Raw genomic sequence first — 17,548 nt, 5'->3', positions numbered from 1 at the left:
CACAAAAACACGGTTGTCTGGTAGAAGGAACCATCCCTTCTGGACTCTGGCTCCTTCCTGGCGTGCCCACTGCTCTTCATCTGGGGTGTAATGTGGTTCCACATCGTCTGGAGTGAGGTCTGGTATGAGGGCTGCGGTGACCGCTGGTAGAGGTTTCAGAGCTGCTGCACGGGCGGCGGCGTCTGCCTTTCGGTTGCCTCTGGTGACCATGTCCCGTCCTCTCCCATGGCCTTTGCAATGCATCACAGCAATCTCCTCGGGGCCCCATACGGCTTCCAGTAGCGTCTCAACTTCAGGCCCATATTTCAGGGGTTGCCCGTGGGCCCCAATCAGGCCTCGTTCTTTCCACAGGGCTCCATGCGCATGCAGGGTCAAGAAGGCGTATTTGGAATCTGTGTAGATGTTAGCCTTGCATCCAGCTGCCAATTGCAGGGCCCTGGTCAGTCCAATCAGCTCGGCTTTCTGGGCAGAGGTACCAGGGGACAATGGTTCAGCTTCCACTACTTCCTCATTAGTTACCACCGCATATCCTGCCTTTCGGATGCCGTCTAGGATGAAGCTGCTGCCATCCGTGTAATACACTACATCGGGATTCTTCATTGGCTCATCCTTCAAATCTGGTCTGCTGGAGTAAACCTCATCCATCACTTGGAGGCAATCATGGTGCTCCGTGTCCTCGGTGTCAGGCAATGGCAGTAGAGTGGCCGGGTTAAGGGTGTTGACAACCCTTAAATGTATCCTGGGATTTTCACACAAAAGTCCTTGGTACTTGGCCATGCGAGGGTTGGTCAGCCAATAGTTCCCTTTATATTCCATGAGGGTGAGAACTGCATGGGGAACATTCACATACATCTCCTGGCCGAAGGTGAACTTATCGGCTTCTGCCACCAGGGTTGCTGTTGCAGCAACAGCTCGCAGACAGGGTGGCCAGCCTTTGGCCGTGGGATCCAGTTGTTTGGAGAGGTAGGCGACAGGGCGATTCCAACTTCCTAACTTCTGTGTTAATACTCCGGCAGCGACGCCGCTTTGTTCATGCACATAAAGTTGGAATGCTTTCCCGGGATTGGGCAGACCCAGGGCTGGGGCCGCCATCAGACATTGCTTAAGAGTTTCAAAAGCTGCTTGCTGGGCTGGTCCCCACTCGAAAGGGTCCCTTTCCCCGCCTCTGGTACTCTCGTTCAGGGGTTTTGCTAAGACACTGAAGCCTGGGATCCAGATTCTGCAAAAACCTGCCGCTCCGAGGAATCCCCGCAGCTGTTTTCTGGTGGTAGGTTCCTTCATGCAGCAAATAGCTTCCTTTCTTTCAGGTCGCAGTGACCTCTGCTGGTGTGACACATTAAAACCTAAATATTTGACTTCTTTTTGACACAATTGAGCCTTTTTCCGGGACACTTTGTAGCCAGCTTCCCACAGCAAGTGGAGAAGTTCCTCGGTACCCTCTGCGCAGGTCTCGTAGTCTACTGCCGCCAGGATTATATCATCAACGTACTGCAAGACAACCTTTTGGCCAGGTACTGAGGGGTACTTTGCTAAGTCCTGTGCCAATGCCGTTCCAAAAAGAGTGGGCGAGTTCTTAAAGCCTTGCGGAAGTCTCGTCCACGTAAGCTGTCCCTTCGTACCGGTCAGTGGGTCCTCCCACTGGAAGGCAAAGAGTGGCTGGCTTTGGGGAGCCAACCGACAACAGAAGAAGGCGTCCTTGAGGTCCAGCACGGTGAAGAAGGTAGCTTCAGGCGGGATGAGGCTTAGTAAAGTATATGGGTTGGGCACGTTGGGGTGGAGGGTCTCTGTGGCTTGGTTGACGACCCTCAAATCCTGTGCCGGACGATAGTCATTGGTCTGGGGCTTTTTGACCGGAAGTAAAGGGGTATTCCATTCAGATTGGCAAGGTTTGAGTAGCCCATAGTGGAGCAGGCGGTCTAGATGCTTCTGTATACCTTCCACTGCTTGGCGTGGTAGGGGATATTGTTTAACAGAGACGGGGGTTGCAAAAGGCTTCAATTTGACTATGATAGGTGGTATATTGATGGCTAATCCTGGGGGATTGTCCTCAGCCCAGACACCCGGTGGCGCTTGAAGATTTTTAGGGATCTGGTCATTGGGGACGGCTTGCTGGGTTTCGGTGGTTAAGGCTGCCAGAAGTTCCCATGAGTGCTCTCTGGGCACCGTGACCGACATTATGCCGCTTGCCTGTGGGGGCAACTTCAATTCTGGTCCTTTGGGGGTGAAGGTAATTTGAGCCTGTAGTTTGGAGAGGACATCTCTACCCAATAAGGGTACGGGACACTCAGGTATGTACAAGAACTGGTGGGTCAGGTGTCGCCCCCCGATCTGACAGTCCAAGGGTTGTAGAAAAGGTTTTCTTGAGTGGTTGCCAGTTGCTCCCACTATGCTCACTGTTCTGTGGCTTTCCCGTTGGAGGGGAGTGGTGACCACTGAATATTGAGCTCCGGTGTCTATCATAAAGTCCATGAGTCGGTTCCCTAATTTAATCTGGACCATGGGTTCCGATTGGGAACCTAAAAAGGCTTGCTGAGTGCCTACAAAGGAGGAACCCGGTCCGTCCTAGTCTTGGTATTCTCCCATGGCTGCCAGGCCCACAAGGTCTGTCCTGTCCGGTCCTCTGGCGTATCTTCCTTCCACTATTCTGCCACGGCGGTCTCGTCCTCTGTCTTCTCCCCTTCTTCCTGGCTGATTCTGGGGACATTCGGCCTTCCAGTGCCCTTCCCGCTTGCACACCGCACACTGGTTTCTTCCTAAGGCTTGACCTCTTCCGCCCCCTCGGCCACGGGTTTCTGAGTTGTTGCGGCGCACCTCCCGGGTCACTGGGGTGTGAGCCATTGCCGCGGCTATCACCGCTGCCTTTTCCTTCATCCACTGCTTTTTCTCTCTCTTCTCCACATCTCCCCTCTGTTCAAACACCTTTTGGGCAATGGCCATGATTTGGGATCTAGACATGCCTTGGAACCCGGCCTGTTTCTGGATCTTTGTTCTGATGTCCTTTGCACACTGTCCTATGAAGGAGGCGTTCACCATTAACTCATGTGCAGCGTCTTCAGGGTCGAAAGGGGTCCAAATTCTATAGGCTTCCATCAGGCGCTCAAGAAAATCACCGGGACTTTCATCTGGTTTCTGTGTTACAGTCGAGACTTTAGACAAGTCTGTTGGTTTTCTAGCTGCCCTACGAACGCCATGCAGGAGAGTTTCTCGGTAGGTTGTCAGGGCAGTGCGCTGGTCTGGGACATTTGGGTCCCAATGTGGGTCGGTCAGGGGATAGCGGCCAGGCCAGTCCCGTTCGGCCACCTGTTGATCTTTTAGATGTTCACATGCCTGTGAATTAATTCGTCTCCTCTCCTCTGAAGTAAAAAGGGTGCTCAGCAGCTGCTGACAGTCTGGCCAGGTAGGTTCATGGGCTGCAAATATGGAGGACAGCAAGTCCACCATTGCCTGGGGTTTCTCAGCAAATGCAGGGGTGTGGGTCTTCCAATTCATCAAATCGGTGGTGGTGAAGGGGACGTACTGGAGGGTGAATGTCCTACGTGGAGGGTCAACTTGTGCACCGCCTTGTCCTCCCTGAACTGCAGGGGGTGCCGGTGGTGGATTGTCCCAGACTACGCGAAGGGGTGTCAGGACTGCTGCTCCTGCCTCTGCGGTGGACCTGGACCGCTTTATGTAGTCCCCCAATGCCTTATTTCGCCCGTTGCGATAAGCCTCTTCAGCCTTCCGATACATGGTGGTGGAGGACCGGCACCTACTCATTTTCTCCCTCAATTCTTTAAGATTGGGGTATAATTCCTCCAGAACCTGTTCAGTAGGCTCTGTCCCTTTGCTTTCTGGGCTGGCTGAGGGCACCCCGCCTCCTGCTTCGGCTCCTGGGGCCACATATTGGGGCAGCGGTGGAGCGTTGGGGACATGGGGTGCTTGTCCCTGGTCTCCCAGTGGGGCCACCACGGCACTTGGAACATATGGGGGTGGAGCGAGGACTTCTGCCTCTGGTCCCTGGTAGATGGGCTTCTTAAGACATTTTCCTACTTGTCCTCCTCTAATTTCATTCCCGAGGGCCATGACCTTGCATTGGTCAGTCTTGCATTTCTTCAGCCAAGGGGGGTCTTCTATTATGACGTTCAGCCAACTGTCCACAAACGGTATCTGATCGGGATGACCTCCCTTGTCCTTGATGATGTTGGCCCACAAACGTCCGACCAGGTACCTATCAAAACTCCCCTCTGAGGGCCACCCGGTGCCTTGCGTTGGCCAGTCTAATTCACACAAGTTCCGTAAGCGTTCTGGTGTCATTTCTATGCCATAGTCACCGGAGAAGCCCTTATCGAAGTTGTTCAGCATGCATTGAAGGGGGGTCATTGGACCCTTTGAGCCTCCCCCTCCCATATTTAGTATGGCCCTGTGCAGCGTTCACACACTCAAGCACTCACAGACTCAGTTCGCAACTTTCCCTGCCCAGACGCGGTCGCCCGGCTGAGAACCGAGGTACTGGTTGCTACTACCCCAGGGGAATGCCCTGGGGTTGTCAAGCACACATGCACACCAAAGGTGCCTCTTTTGCTGGACGCTGCACCACACTCTAACCTCCCGGTTCCCCCCCTTTCTCTTTCTTCCTTTTTCCTAAGCGTGGGTGCTTGTCAGGGGGACAATCCTTCCCCTGTTACCACCAACACGCTGGAGATGTGATCAGGATCTCCCTTCTCCTTAATTAAAAGGAGGTCTTCCTATTCCCCCTTAGGGCTTGTTTTACTCACCCCCCAGCCGGCTGGTTTCTGTCCTGTCCTCTCAACCTCGGTTCTTCAATCCGTTGCCTCTTTGGTGCAGGGCGCAGGGGGTCCAAGTGCCGTCCGCTCTCCTCCGAAGAAAGGTTTTCGGTGCGCGCTGGAGTAGCTGGTTAGCCGGTTGGCTGCCGCCCCGCCCTGCCCATAAAGGGCAAGGGAGCTGCCTTCTGGTCTTATTAAGGACTTAAGGTCCTTTTGATCCGAGTCACCTGGGGCACCAGAAATGTAAGGTGCTGTTAAGCAAGTTCCAGGACTTCAGAGATTGACCAGAAATGAAAGCCAGGCAGCGATATTCTTTTAACAAGAAAGTTTATATAGATTCAAGTTGTTTTGTACAAAGCAAGTTGGATGCATTTAGAAATGGAAAAAATGCATGCTGTGACCAAAAATTGATCCATCTTTTATACTCTTAGCACAAGCAAGGCCCAACCCCTCTTCCAACCCAGTAACCTCCCCCCAACCAATGGCTAGCAAGTTCTTATACTTCCTGATGCATATTCATTAAAGCTCAACCAATGAAAATTGGTGGTTGCCTTGTTTGGTTCCAAGCTGCCCTATCCACTAGATGGTGCTGCAGGCTTATTATTGAGAGAAACTTCCTGACACTTAACTAATTCCGATAACCACGGCCCCCTTCTTAGAAATGTACGCAAGAGAGTTAGTGGTCTTGACAGCTCATAACAGTGTGTCGCACCTGGAGTCCTGTGGTGGGCACATCCTGGAGAAGCGAGAACTAACTAGTTTTGTGGGGAGCTGAACATCCTGCTCTTTGCTTGCTTATCGTGGTTCATCTAAGTTTTGAGGCAAATGTCAGGGGATCATTTCTCATAAATAGCTTAAAGCTTGCAAAATACCCTAACCGCAGTAGCTTGCTGCCGTTTGCAAAATTCTATTTTTGATACTGCTGTTGCAAGCCGGAGAAAGAGAAATAGATTTTAGCTTTTAGCTTGCTTTTATAAAATGGCTTTTCTGGCTATATAAAATGGCTCTTGCCTGGTCTTTACAGTGTTCCAAGATAGGTCACTGGCTTTCAACTGTTACAAACTGTGAATAATTGTTTTATTAATCCCATGTGGGTAATTTTGATTTTTGAGAGTGAAATAAATATGAAAAATCATATTTAAATTTATGATTTTTTTTAAATTGTAATGATTTTCAGCTCAAAGTTACTGTTAACAAATTACAATAATGTGATTTTGTGAAATTACAGCGTTTATTGGAGCCTCAGTTTAATTAGATTGAAATCACCTTCATAAAACTTATTTGTAACTTTTCTTATTTAATTCTAATACTAAATCTGTGGTTCTGATTTAAATAGCTATCAATAGCAATAGATAACAATATGGGGGAGGCTTACAAAATGTGGTTCACACTGGGCACAATTACGTTTACTTACCAGCGTGGTTTCCTATTCACTTTCCAAACTGCAAGAAATCTGATTCTTTTGGAAAGTTATGCTAGAGCAGGGGTCTGCAAACTTTTTCTGCAGGGGGCCGGTCCACTGTCCCTCAGACCTTGGGGGGGGGCGGACTGTATTTTGAAAGAAAGAAAAAGGAACGAATTCCTATGCCCCACAAATAATCCAGAGATGCATTTTAAATAAAAGGACACATTCTACTCATGTAAAAACATGCTGATTCCTGGACCGTCCGCAGGCCGGATTTAGAAGGCGATTGGGCCGCATCCGGCCCCCGGGCCTTAGTTTGGGGACCTCTGTCCTAGAGTAACAGAGTGCTTTGAATGTCTAAGCATAAAGTTCCAGGAGGCTTGAATCCTTTCCATAAACCAGCGGCAGTCTGGATGTGCCCAAAGAGTGTTTTAGGACCCTGTATCCTAGACCAGTTCAGATGCTGATACCTTTGCTCCTCTCTTTCAGAAATGCGCTGGCAGATGGGGGAGCAAGTCCGAGGTCTTGACTCCCAGGCTGAGAGTCGCCAGCAGTTACTCCAAGATGTGGCTGACTTCTTGCGCCGGAAGGCTGAGGTGGAGCAAGAGTATTCCCGGGGACTGGAGAAGCTGTCAGAACGCTTTTCGGCTAAGATTCGTGGTTCCAAGGAACACCAGAACTTCAGGTGGAGACGGGTATATGCTGGCAGAGGAGGCCCCAGGACAATGATGATGGGGGAATTGCGGGAGGTGGTTGGGGGGCAGGAGCTGAGGACAAGGCTACTGGAATACTAAGTTCTAAGAACTGTAGTTATTATAACCTTCCTTTGAGAAGACATGAGGCATTCTTCACTGACAACACATCAAGGAATGCCTGAATTAGCCTTTGTCTGAGTGACTGTTTTATCATTTTAAAATGTGGTGAGCAGTGGAGAAAGATACTGGCAAATACACAGCTTATTTTCACTTCAGTTTCTTAAGCTAATTGTATAGGTGTTACAGCTTAGGTCTTAATATTTGGGTTCTTAAACAAGGTGGTACTTTTTGTCAGTTTCTCAACCTTCTATAAATCTCTAGCAGTGTAACAGGCCCAGGAGGTCATCACACCCCTTGCAACTGGTTTGGGATTCTCCTCTTTCTAGAAGACCTCTTGCCTTCTTACTGAATGGAGACCCAAGTAGAAAGTTCCCTCACACCTTTTCTTCTCCTGTCCCCAATTCAGCTTCCTAGTTTTTGTCTTGTCTGTATACTCCACTCATTGTTTTCAATCTTCCTTCTCTGACTGTAGATGTTTTCCTCAGAGTGGATCTTACACACACAGCTCAGGAGCTAAACTCCTAACTAGCTGAATGCCAAGAACGGCATCTCTCCATTTCCTGCTGGGACTCCCCCCCCCCCCACACTCCTGGCTAGCTGTACTTGCAGCCAATCAAAGAGAGGCTCCAGCCAGCACTTTGGTGGAATTCTGAGGCCTTGCATCACCAAACTCTGGTCTCGCTGAGCTTCCCGTCACATCATCATATGAAACACCGTTTCTGTTCCACTGCAGTTCAGTTTCTGCAAAAACCTACAATATTCCTCTTGCTGTCTGCTGTGGCAGAATTAACTGACATAATTAATTACATAACTTAAACAAATTACATTGTTGTTATGTTATTCTACCCCGTTCGTTACAATGCAAAAGAAATGCAGTGCAAATGGGGGGGGGGGTAATCATTTGCAGACTGAAGGCAACAACAGCATTTCTGTTTTTGTTGGAATTCCCTGACATCCTTATTTTTTATATAGCCATATTTACAACAAATAACCAAAAGATCACATGCATCATGATACTTCCAGGTCACCCCAGTTCCTGTTTTGATGCATAATTGGTACCATGCCATCACAGCAACATCATCTCCACCCTTTGAGAGAGAACTCTGATAATGCAAAGTTAACAAGCAGCTCGTGCAGAGCAGATGGCCAAATCTTTTCACCCCAATGAGGCAACAGAAAGTGGAACAGGAACTCAGTGTTTGGTATTCTGTGAACAGTTATACTTGTTACCTTCACATGCTATATGGTGGGAATGAGGCAAATTACACTATAAACATATATTAGTTTTACACTGTTAGTGTGGCTGCCACCAGTGAATCCTGGAAATTGTAGTTTAGGAAGGGTGCTGATAATTCTGTTACTGATTTGCAAGTGTCCTGGATTTTGGGACTGACAGCCAAGCCAGCTTTTAGCCTGTGGTGTAGGTATGTCTGAGGAGCGGCTGTCACCAGTGAATTGTGTGACATTGTGTGTGCCTCTCCTTATCAGACTTGGAACTTGAACTACAAGTTCATAAGGCACAGCAAAGCTGTAGGATACATGGCTGGGCATAAACTGCAGTTCCAACAATTGACACATGGCCTGTGCTTTCTTTTTGAAGAGCAGGGCAGGCTTGACTTGAGACTAGGCAAGCAAGGGGCATTCCTTTGAGTAGGCCGAGCACAGTGTGTTTGTTCACACTGGCACAGTCACCTCTGCATCTTCAGGGACAGCTCACTGTCAGAACTATCTCCAGGTGTCTCCCCTAAGGAGGAAGGCTCTAGTCTTTATTGACCGCGAGTGGTGCCAGAGACAGAGCCAAAGCCTTGCAAGGTAATGCTTGGGGTATCTGATGGCACTGGGGAGGGCTGTTGTTCTGGCAATACACTCGGTTCCTCCCTCTGGTCTACACCACTGGGACCCTCTCTAGGGTCCAAGGCCTCCTGTGAGTTTTGACCATAGCCTCCTAGCCTGCTGGCCTCCTTCCAGGATCAGAGACCTCCAACTTCCCAAGCTCCTCCTGCACTTCCTCCTCATTTGACCAGTCCCATCAGGATGTTTGCATGAAGCTCAAGAGTGAAATGTGTGCTTGGGGGTGAACCAACTAGTGATCAAAAGTGACAAAATGAATACAGTGGTACCTCGGTTTAGGAACACAATTGGTTCCGCAAGTATGTTCATAAACTGAAATGAACTTTCCCATTGAAAGTAATGGAAAGTGGATTAATCCGTTCCAGACGGTCCGCGGAGTTCTTAAACTGAAGCGTTCATAAACTGAAGCGAACTTTCCCATTGAAAGTAATGGAAAGTGGATTAATCCATTCCAGACGGTCCGCGGAGTACTTAAACTGAAGCGTTCATAAACTGAAGCGAACTTTCCCATTGAAAGTAATGGAAAGTGGATTAATCTGTTCCAGACGGTCCACGGAGTACTTAAACTGAAGCGTGCATAAACTGAAGCAAACTTTCCCATTGAAAGTAATGGAAAGTGGATTAATCTGTTCCAGACGGTCCGCAGAGTACTTAAACTGAAGCATGCATAAACTGAAGCAAACTTTCCCATTGAAAGTAATGGAAAGTGGATTAATCTGTTCCAGACGGTCCACGGAGTACTTAAACTGAAGCGTGCATAAACTGAAGCAAACTTTCCCATTGAAAGTAATGGAAAGTGGATTAATCTGTTCCAGACGGTCTGCGGAGTACTTAAACTGAAGCGTGCATAAACTGAAGCGAACTTTCCCATTGAAAGTAATGGAAAGTGGATTAATCTGTTCCAGACAGTCCGCGGAGTACTTAAACTGAAGCGTGCATAAACTGAAGCGAACTTTCCCATTGAAAGTAATGGAAAGTGGATTAATCTGTTCCAGACGGTCCGCGGAGTACTTAAACTGGAGCGTTCATAAACTGAAGCGAACTTTCCCATTGAAAGTAATGGAAAGTGGATTAATCCGTTCCAGGAGGGTCCACGGAGTACTCAACCTGAAGCATACTTAACCCGAAGCATGGGTGTAATTGGTTCCGGAAGTCTGTTCATAAACTGAAGCGTTCATAAACTGAAGCGAACTTTCCCATTGAAAGTAATAGAAAGTGAATTAATCCGTTCCAGATGGGTCCGCGGCGTTCGTAAACCGAAAATTCGTAAACCGAGCTGTTCATAAACTGAGGTTCCACTGTATTGATAATCCATTTTAAATTACTGTATTGGAAATTCCCTGCTAGGACAACAGGAGACCATTATGTAACTTACAATTTACAGAGCGTCATCACTGCACATGAAAGCAGCTATTTATTTAGAACATTTGTATCCCTATTTCAAAAGTCCAATAAGGCTTGCATAACTATTTTTAAAGCAAAAGACCATGTGAAGACAATCAAAGGGTGGATTGGGCCCGTCAGCCTGGGAGGATAGCCCATCTAGGAGAAGGGAAATGCTGATCCTAAACCTCCACAGCCTTGCAGGATATTTTTGGGAGAAGAAAAGGCTAAGGAGTAAACCCTACACAAATCTGGAGTAGAGGCCCTAAGATGGTGCCTTGTATGTACACCTCCTTCCGACAACTCCTACAGCCAAGCTTCTGTCAAACGTATTGCTCTGCTTTCCTTTGGATGATGTCAGCAGAGCCGAGAGGGGAGTCTTGACATCTGGGCAGTTCAGGACCTCCATGCACACTGCCCAGGCTTGCGCCCCGCAGAGGTCACTTTGGTGCTGTTAACAGTGGTTTGATTTCACCCCTGGAGGCACACTCTATTGTCTCTTGAGGCAGAGGGATGCCAACAAGTTAAAAAGGAGACATAAGTGGAAGTACAAAGAGGCTGAAGAAGCAATTAGATATAGTAAGGAGGAAATAAAATTTAAATGTAAAATAATTATTATGAGTTCTAGACCCAAATGATATTTTGAAATATTGGAAAACTTGTGGTTAAAATGGATCAAGAATAAGATTTATAATGAGTATCTTAGAAGAAGAAATGATTTAAGAAGTAGAGAGTGCTATATTAGTTACAAATAGAAACGTGGAAGGGGGGGGGGAAAGGAGGAAGTCGATAGAGTAAGAAAATATATTGGAGCATTATATTGTTAAGGAAACTAAAGCTTGATGATATGTTTGCTCAAATGTGAAAGAGTATTTGTTTTTCTATGTTTTCTATATTTTTTGTACTAGTTATAAAACCTATATATATATAGGAGACATAAGTAAAAGAGAGGTCACTGCCCTGGAGAGCTTACAACAGGGATGGGAGAGCACATGGCCCTCCAGTTGTTGCTGGACTCCATCCTCCATCTTCTCTGACCATCATCTACATCTCTGAAGGTCACACAAGTTCTCCATCCCTGGCTTACCGTTCAAATTTAGATAGTGGTGGAACAAAACAAAATAAAAAGAACCAGAGGCTTAGGAGAGACAAGGAGAAGGCACAACAGAGGTGGGTAGTTCATCTAGTCAAAGATTAAAAAGCATCCCTGCTTTTCCCCCGCAGGAAGGACCAAAATCTCCCGTCTCCTCTGAATTGTTGGTATACAATTCTCAACCAGACGCGGCAGGCAAGCCGGGATCACGGAGCACTGAGTGAAATCTACACAGGCCACTTGGCACTGCGATTGGTGCACATCAGTGAAGATGTTGGGAGGCTGGCTCGGAAGGTAGGTAGCTTGGATGATAGAAGGGCAGGTTCCTGATAAGGTAAGAAAAAACGAGCAGTTTCCCAGGGTGCCAGGCCTAAAATAATGTGCCATGTGGTGGCAGCTGCTGGGAATTTAGCCTCTGCTGAAGCCTCACTTTGTCCTCAGCCAGCTATTTTGTTTGCTTTCAAACGGAAATGTCTTAGAAGAAAGCCTCTTTGTGGCTCTTCACCATCTATGCCACTACATGCTCCCCAATTGCTTCCAGGTTAATTTCAGAAGTGGTTGGGAACCATTTTTGTGTTTGCTAGGCAACTGTGGCAAGGTAAAGGTAAAGATAAAGGGACCCCTGACCGTTAGGTCCAGTCACGGACGACTCTGGGGTTGCGGCATTCATCTCGATTTACTGGCCGAGGGAGCCGGCGTACAGCTTCCGGGTCATGTGGCCAGCATGACTAAGCTGCTTCTGGAGAACCAGAGCAGCACACGGAAATGCCGTTTACCTTCCCGCTGGAGTGGTATCTATTTATCTACTTGCACTCTGATGTGCTTTCGAACTGCTAGGTTGGCAGGAGCAGGGACCGAGCAACGGGAGCTCACCCCGTCACGGGGATTCGAACCTCCGACCTTCTGATCGGCAAGCTCTAGGCTCTGGTTTAACCCACAGAGCCACCTTATTCAGCCCCTAAGCTGGGAAAACAACAGCTGGTGATCTCAAACATGGATGTAGAAGCAAAGAGCCAATAAAAATGGGGGGGGCAGGGTGTACTTATGGAGGAAGGGACATAGTATCATGGCTGCCCACCATACCTTCTGGGCCTAGTATGTTGTTGTATTTAGGCTCTTCTCAAGTTGAGTGTGTGTGTAAACTCTGACCCCTGGACTATCACTTGAGTTTGGATATCACTTTCACATAGTGGAAACTATGGTTTACCATTTGACCTGATTTGGACCTGCACTTAAAAATATGCACCAAGGTAACCAAGGTTCAGCAATGAAAAGCTGAATTCTCTAATTTTGGTCAATTATGGAAATGTATATATTTGCTTGCATTCTGCTTTTGCTAGTCACATGGGGGAGCAAGAAACTATGTAGAACACTGAAGTCCTGTCCTTTGACTGGGATTGCCTGCTTAGAAACACTCACACAGCTGATATTTATTAAGCATTAGTCACACAATTGCAAACTTATTTCATAGCTATAAGGATTAGAAACTTGTGTTTATTAAACATAAAATCTGAGATTCTCAGCATGCTACAGTCCCAAATTCCATGTTTTTTCCTGCACTTGTTGTCTAGAATCTCAAGACACACATAGCCAGGGAATATACATTGTGTTGACATGCTCACCTTTATATTCTCTGATCAGAGCAAAGAGATGGAGCAGCAGATGCAGGACGAGCTACTGAAGGCAATTTCAGAGTTGCAGATGGTAAGTGTCAAGCAAGAACTCCCACCGGTGACCACCACCCTTCTGGGCTCTTGCAGCACAGGACCAGTGATGGTAGTTGTGGAATGACACTGGTTTCCTTGCAGCAATGGGCCTAGATAGACTTTTGTTTGTGGCTTTGTAGTGCAAAATCCTCACCTCTCTTCCAGGGATATTTGTTGGATATTGCAGTTTTTTTTTAAAGCAGTGAAATGAAATCTGCCCTGTGTTGATGTTGTCGAGGCCAAGGCTGTGACCACGGATAGCTGAGACCCAGGGTCCCCAAGAGCAGGACTGTTCCTAATAGAATATTTATTAGTATGAGGAGTTTTGATTGACCTACTAATATTGTTTGGGTGACAGTTTACTTCCATTTCTTTGATATGTTTTGCCTTTAAAATTTTCTGTTTTCTGTCCTGACGTTTTGAGTTTGGTTTGCCAAGGAAAATCAACGTACAAGTAAGTCAATGATGCGGATGCTTAATTGACTAGGCTTCAAAGCCAGAGTGAGCACACTGTCCCAGGTAGCTCAATAGAGGCAATCTTGCCTGCAGACTGTAATGGGGTTCCTGATACAAACCACGTCATGTGGCTTTGAAAATGGTTAGGCTAATGCTCTTTTGTACTTGGGTGAGAATGTAGTACCACATTGATTACCATTGTAACAAAATAGTGTGGTTACATGAGTGTTGCAGGCAACTATTATATTATTTATGGCTATTTATATACCCGTATATTCCGGCGTATAAGACGACTAGGCGTATAAGACGACCCCCAACTTTTCCAGTTAAAATATAGATTTCGGGATATACTCGCCGTATAAGAAATACGACCCGGCGTATAAGACGACCCCCGACTTTTGAGAAGATTTTCCTGGGTTAAAAAGTAGTCTTATATGAAGCTGCCTTATTGTCCAGCAGAGAGGTCTTGCCTAGTCCTGCTCAAGAGGGGGAAATGAGGAAGTCCAAAAGATTTGGATTAGAAATGGGAGAAGATGATGTTTTATGCCTTTTTATTTTTAATTTGGGCCTTTCCCCCTTTCTTTTCTTTATTTTTCCTTCATTTTTTAATATACAATGAGTAAGAATGTTTTAAAAATAAGGTTATGAAATGTGTGATAAGATGTAATTTTATGATATTCAGATGAGATTTGGAAATGATAAGAGTTAATTATAAACTAGGATAGTAAGAAAGGGAAAATGCTGGAAGAAGTAGGAGGTGATATACATTGTCTTTTTCTTTTTTGCATTTTGTGTTTTTGTATCTCTTTTTTTTAAAAAAATTCTTTTCCTTTTGTTTTTCTATTTCTCTATGTAAAATTTAATAAAAATTATTTTTTTAAAAAGTAGTCTTATATGAAGCTGCCTTATTGTCCGGCAGAGAGGTCTTTCCTAGTCCTGCTCCCAAGATTCTTTCACCTGGGGCTGTTGGGGATTTATCCTTGAGCCCTGAGAGTGCAAGGCCTAGGCTCTGCCACGGAGCTCAGGCCCCTTCACATGAACAGCCTGGCTCCTCCATAGAGGCAGCCAGCTCAGCTAGGAACAGGTGGAAAAACGGCGATTTCCTGGGGAAAACGGGAGACTTGGCATCTATGCTGTAAGTCAGTCTGCTTTCGATGTTCACTGTTTCCACACAGGCCATGAAGTCTTATCAGACGTACCGCATTGACTGCCTGAATGCAGAGGCGAAGCTGCGTGAGGCTGAGCGGCAAGAGGAGAAGCGTGGTGGCGGGAGGCATTCTGACCCTGGGGGGTCCCCCAGTGGGGCAGGGCTTGATAAGACCACCCGTCGCACCTCACTCAAGAAAGTTGAGCGGCTGCTGGAAAAGGTAGGGGAGGGGGCCTAATGGAGTTGGGGGCCTGAGTGTGAGGCTTTCTCTAAATATTCCAGAAGGTTCTTGGGGTAACTGTTCGCTGTTAATAATGAGGGCTACAGATCCATGCGCTCTAGTTACGAACTTAATTTGTTCCGGAGTTCCGTTCTTAACCTGAAACTGTTATTAACTAGAGGTGTGCTTTTGCGCCGCCAGCGCACGATTTCTGTTCTCATCCTGGGGCAAAGTTCTCAACTTGAGGTGACTCTTCCAGGTTAGCGGAGTTTGTAACCTGAAGCGTTTGTAACTTGAGGTACCACTGTACTTTAGAGTAAGGCCATTGAATATTACGGAAGTTAATAAATATGCATAGGATTGCTCATGTAGGCCGGTCTGTTTATTCAATAGTTTAACTTCATTGTCTGCCTTTTAAACAGATTTAAAATCAAATCTAATGTGTCATTTTGAGATACCGAGGGACTGTTAGGGATACCTGTTCCCTCAGCTTCCCTTTGTAAACAGAGGTTTAGATCCCTGTGCTTCTCCTATTTTCCGCTGTCACCAATCCACTCTGAAATTTGCTGGTAGCTTGTGGCAGAGAAAACTTTGGCGTCAGAGGCAGGATGAGCTTTAAATTAAGACTGTTGGCACATTAAAAGGGTTTTCAAAAATGTTTTTATTTGAAAACTACCTTGAGTCCTGCCAGGGGAAAAGGCAGGGTGTAAAATTAAAAATACCAATAAAGAGCTATAACACCACCACCACCACCACAAATAACTTACATCTCATGCAATGGTTGGTCCTAGGGGTTCACACGTAAAAGCAAAAGTGCGTAAAGCCAGGAACCCCTGGAACCGGCCCCATCCTTCCTCCCCAGCTCCATGGTTTATCTTGGCTCTGCTGTTTCAAGGTGCTTCAGAAGAGCAGGGGGTGGGTAGTAGCTGATCTTCATTCTCTGTTTCACAGGCACAGCAGAAAGTGTGCAGCAAGTCTTCATGGACTCCTGCTAATTAGTCATCATGTCAGTCCGTGAGCTCCAGGCCACAGGCTACTTCTCCGCAGTGGCTGGCTGATTTGGCTGCTTGCTCTGCGACCTCATGCTCCTTGGCACAGACTGGCTGGGGCCATCTCCCAAGGCTGTTTTTATACAAAAGTTAACCCGTACAGTATCTTAAAAGGATAATAACATGGGTTACACACTCTGCAACTAAACACAGTTCTTGTAATATACTTAGATAACCAGTGAATCATTCTCTGATGTCAGTGCAACTCTGAACCTTTGTAGATGCAGTGATAGCCACCCTCTTGAATGGCTTTAGAAGAAGATGAGATAAATCCATCAATGAGTGGCTCTTTACCATGAATCTGTTTCTCCTTGTCCTTCCCCTCCATTGTTAGCAGACTTATACCGGTAGTACAAGTCCTACTGTGTTCAGTGAGGGTTACTATTATGTAACATGGGAAAGATTATGGGATAATAGGATGTTGGGAGGAGAGGATCTTAAAGGGGTTACTTTGAAGCAGGAGATGGTTAACTGTCTCTTGCATCCCCCTTGTCCACCTAAACAAATAAATATAGTGCAAAGCTGCTTTTTCTCTAGCTCAACAGTTTGTCAAGCTATTGCTATAGGAATGATGCTAGCAAGCAGGTAGACTTATGAGGGGGAATTGCTGCCATTGTCAGAAAAGAACATAGCCTGTACAAGAACTAGGTTTCTAACTGGGGAAGGTGGGAGCTGATGGGAGGGAGGGCTGGCTGGCTGCCGTCTGAGCCAAACTGAGTCTCCTACGAATTCCTGCATCACAGGAGATTGGACTAGATGGCTCTGGGGGTCCTTTCCAACTCTACAATTCTATGGTTCTATCCCCTGCAGAGACAGTCCAAGTTCATGGAGAGCAAGCTGAAATGTGCCAAGGCCCGGAACGACTACTTGTTGAGTCTGCACGCTGCCAATGCTGCCATCAGCAACTATTACGTGCGCGATGTTGCTGACCTGCTAGACGTGAGTCCATCCTCCACCTCAGCCGGTGCAAGAACCGTAAAATTTGGCAGCACAAAAATAAGTGCCATGCATTTAGTTGGGCTATTTCTGTGCTGTGACAAATTTTCACTCTTTTCGCCACTAAGGGGATGTTCACATAACAACTGCATATTGGTTTTATACCAACTATCAGGGTCAAGTCATGGGAATTGTAGTTTGGGGATAACGTTGAGAGTTCTGTTAGCGCTGCCCAGCTACTGTTATGGAACTACAGTTCCCAGGATTCCTGCAAGGGTGGAGGGAGAAAGGAGCATGACTGGCAAGCTACTTCAAGAAGCGCAGGTGTCTTCGCCATGCCTTCCCTTTGAGTACTTGGCGGGTGTGCTTGAAAAGGCTTTAGCAGGTGATATGCTACCTTAGCAAGTAATTTTCATTCATTTGAAAACACCAAGTTTCTAGCTCTCAGTTTATAATTCTAGCCCAAGTTTCTAGTTCTGCAGAGAGGGGGGAACCTCTGAAAATATACGGGCAGTTTTTGCTGTCAGGTTAGAAACATAAGCTGGGGGTACGACTTCTCTGTTCATCTCAGCTTCCTCCATTGTTATTAGGATTCCTAGCCTTCGGAACATGAGAAAGAAAAAAGCTGGACCAAAAAGATTCCAGATCCTGTCCTGCAAACCAGGCACAATGCATAATTTGCACTGTTATCAATGTCATTGTGTGTTATGTTACATATATTATC

At 46.6% G+C, this 17,548-nt stretch overlaps 1 protein-coding gene across 2 annotated transcripts in view; it reads left to right on the top strand.

Annotated features, from left to right (window-relative positions):
• The window catches only part of ARHGAP4 (Rho GTPase activating protein 4), a 65,929-nt gene that overhangs the window by 17,805 nt on the left and 30,576 nt on the right, over positions 1-17,548 (top strand). For both annotated transcript variants that reach the window (XR_004694080.2, XM_035140828.2), the window contains exons 2-6: positions 6,658-6,853; positions 11,442-11,604; positions 12,952-13,014; positions 14,648-14,839; positions 16,699-16,827. Coding sequence is in view for 1 of the 2 variants with exons in the window: in XM_035140828.2 (XP_034996719.2) it covers positions 6,658-6,853; positions 11,442-11,604; positions 12,952-13,014; positions 14,648-14,839; positions 16,699-16,827 (743 nt within the window). In the remaining variant the exon portion in view is untranslated. The remainder of the gene's footprint in view (positions 1-6,657; positions 6,854-11,441; positions 11,605-12,951; positions 13,015-14,647; positions 14,840-16,698; positions 16,828-17,548) is intronic.

This window comes from Zootoca vivipara, chromosome 16 (assembly GCF_963506605.1).
Source record: "Zootoca vivipara chromosome 16, rZooViv1.1, whole genome shotgun sequence".
Taxonomy (NCBI): domain Eukaryota; kingdom Metazoa; phylum Chordata; class Lepidosauria; order Squamata; family Lacertidae; genus Zootoca; species Zootoca vivipara.
This window is presented reverse-complemented; position numbering and strand designations above follow the sequence as displayed.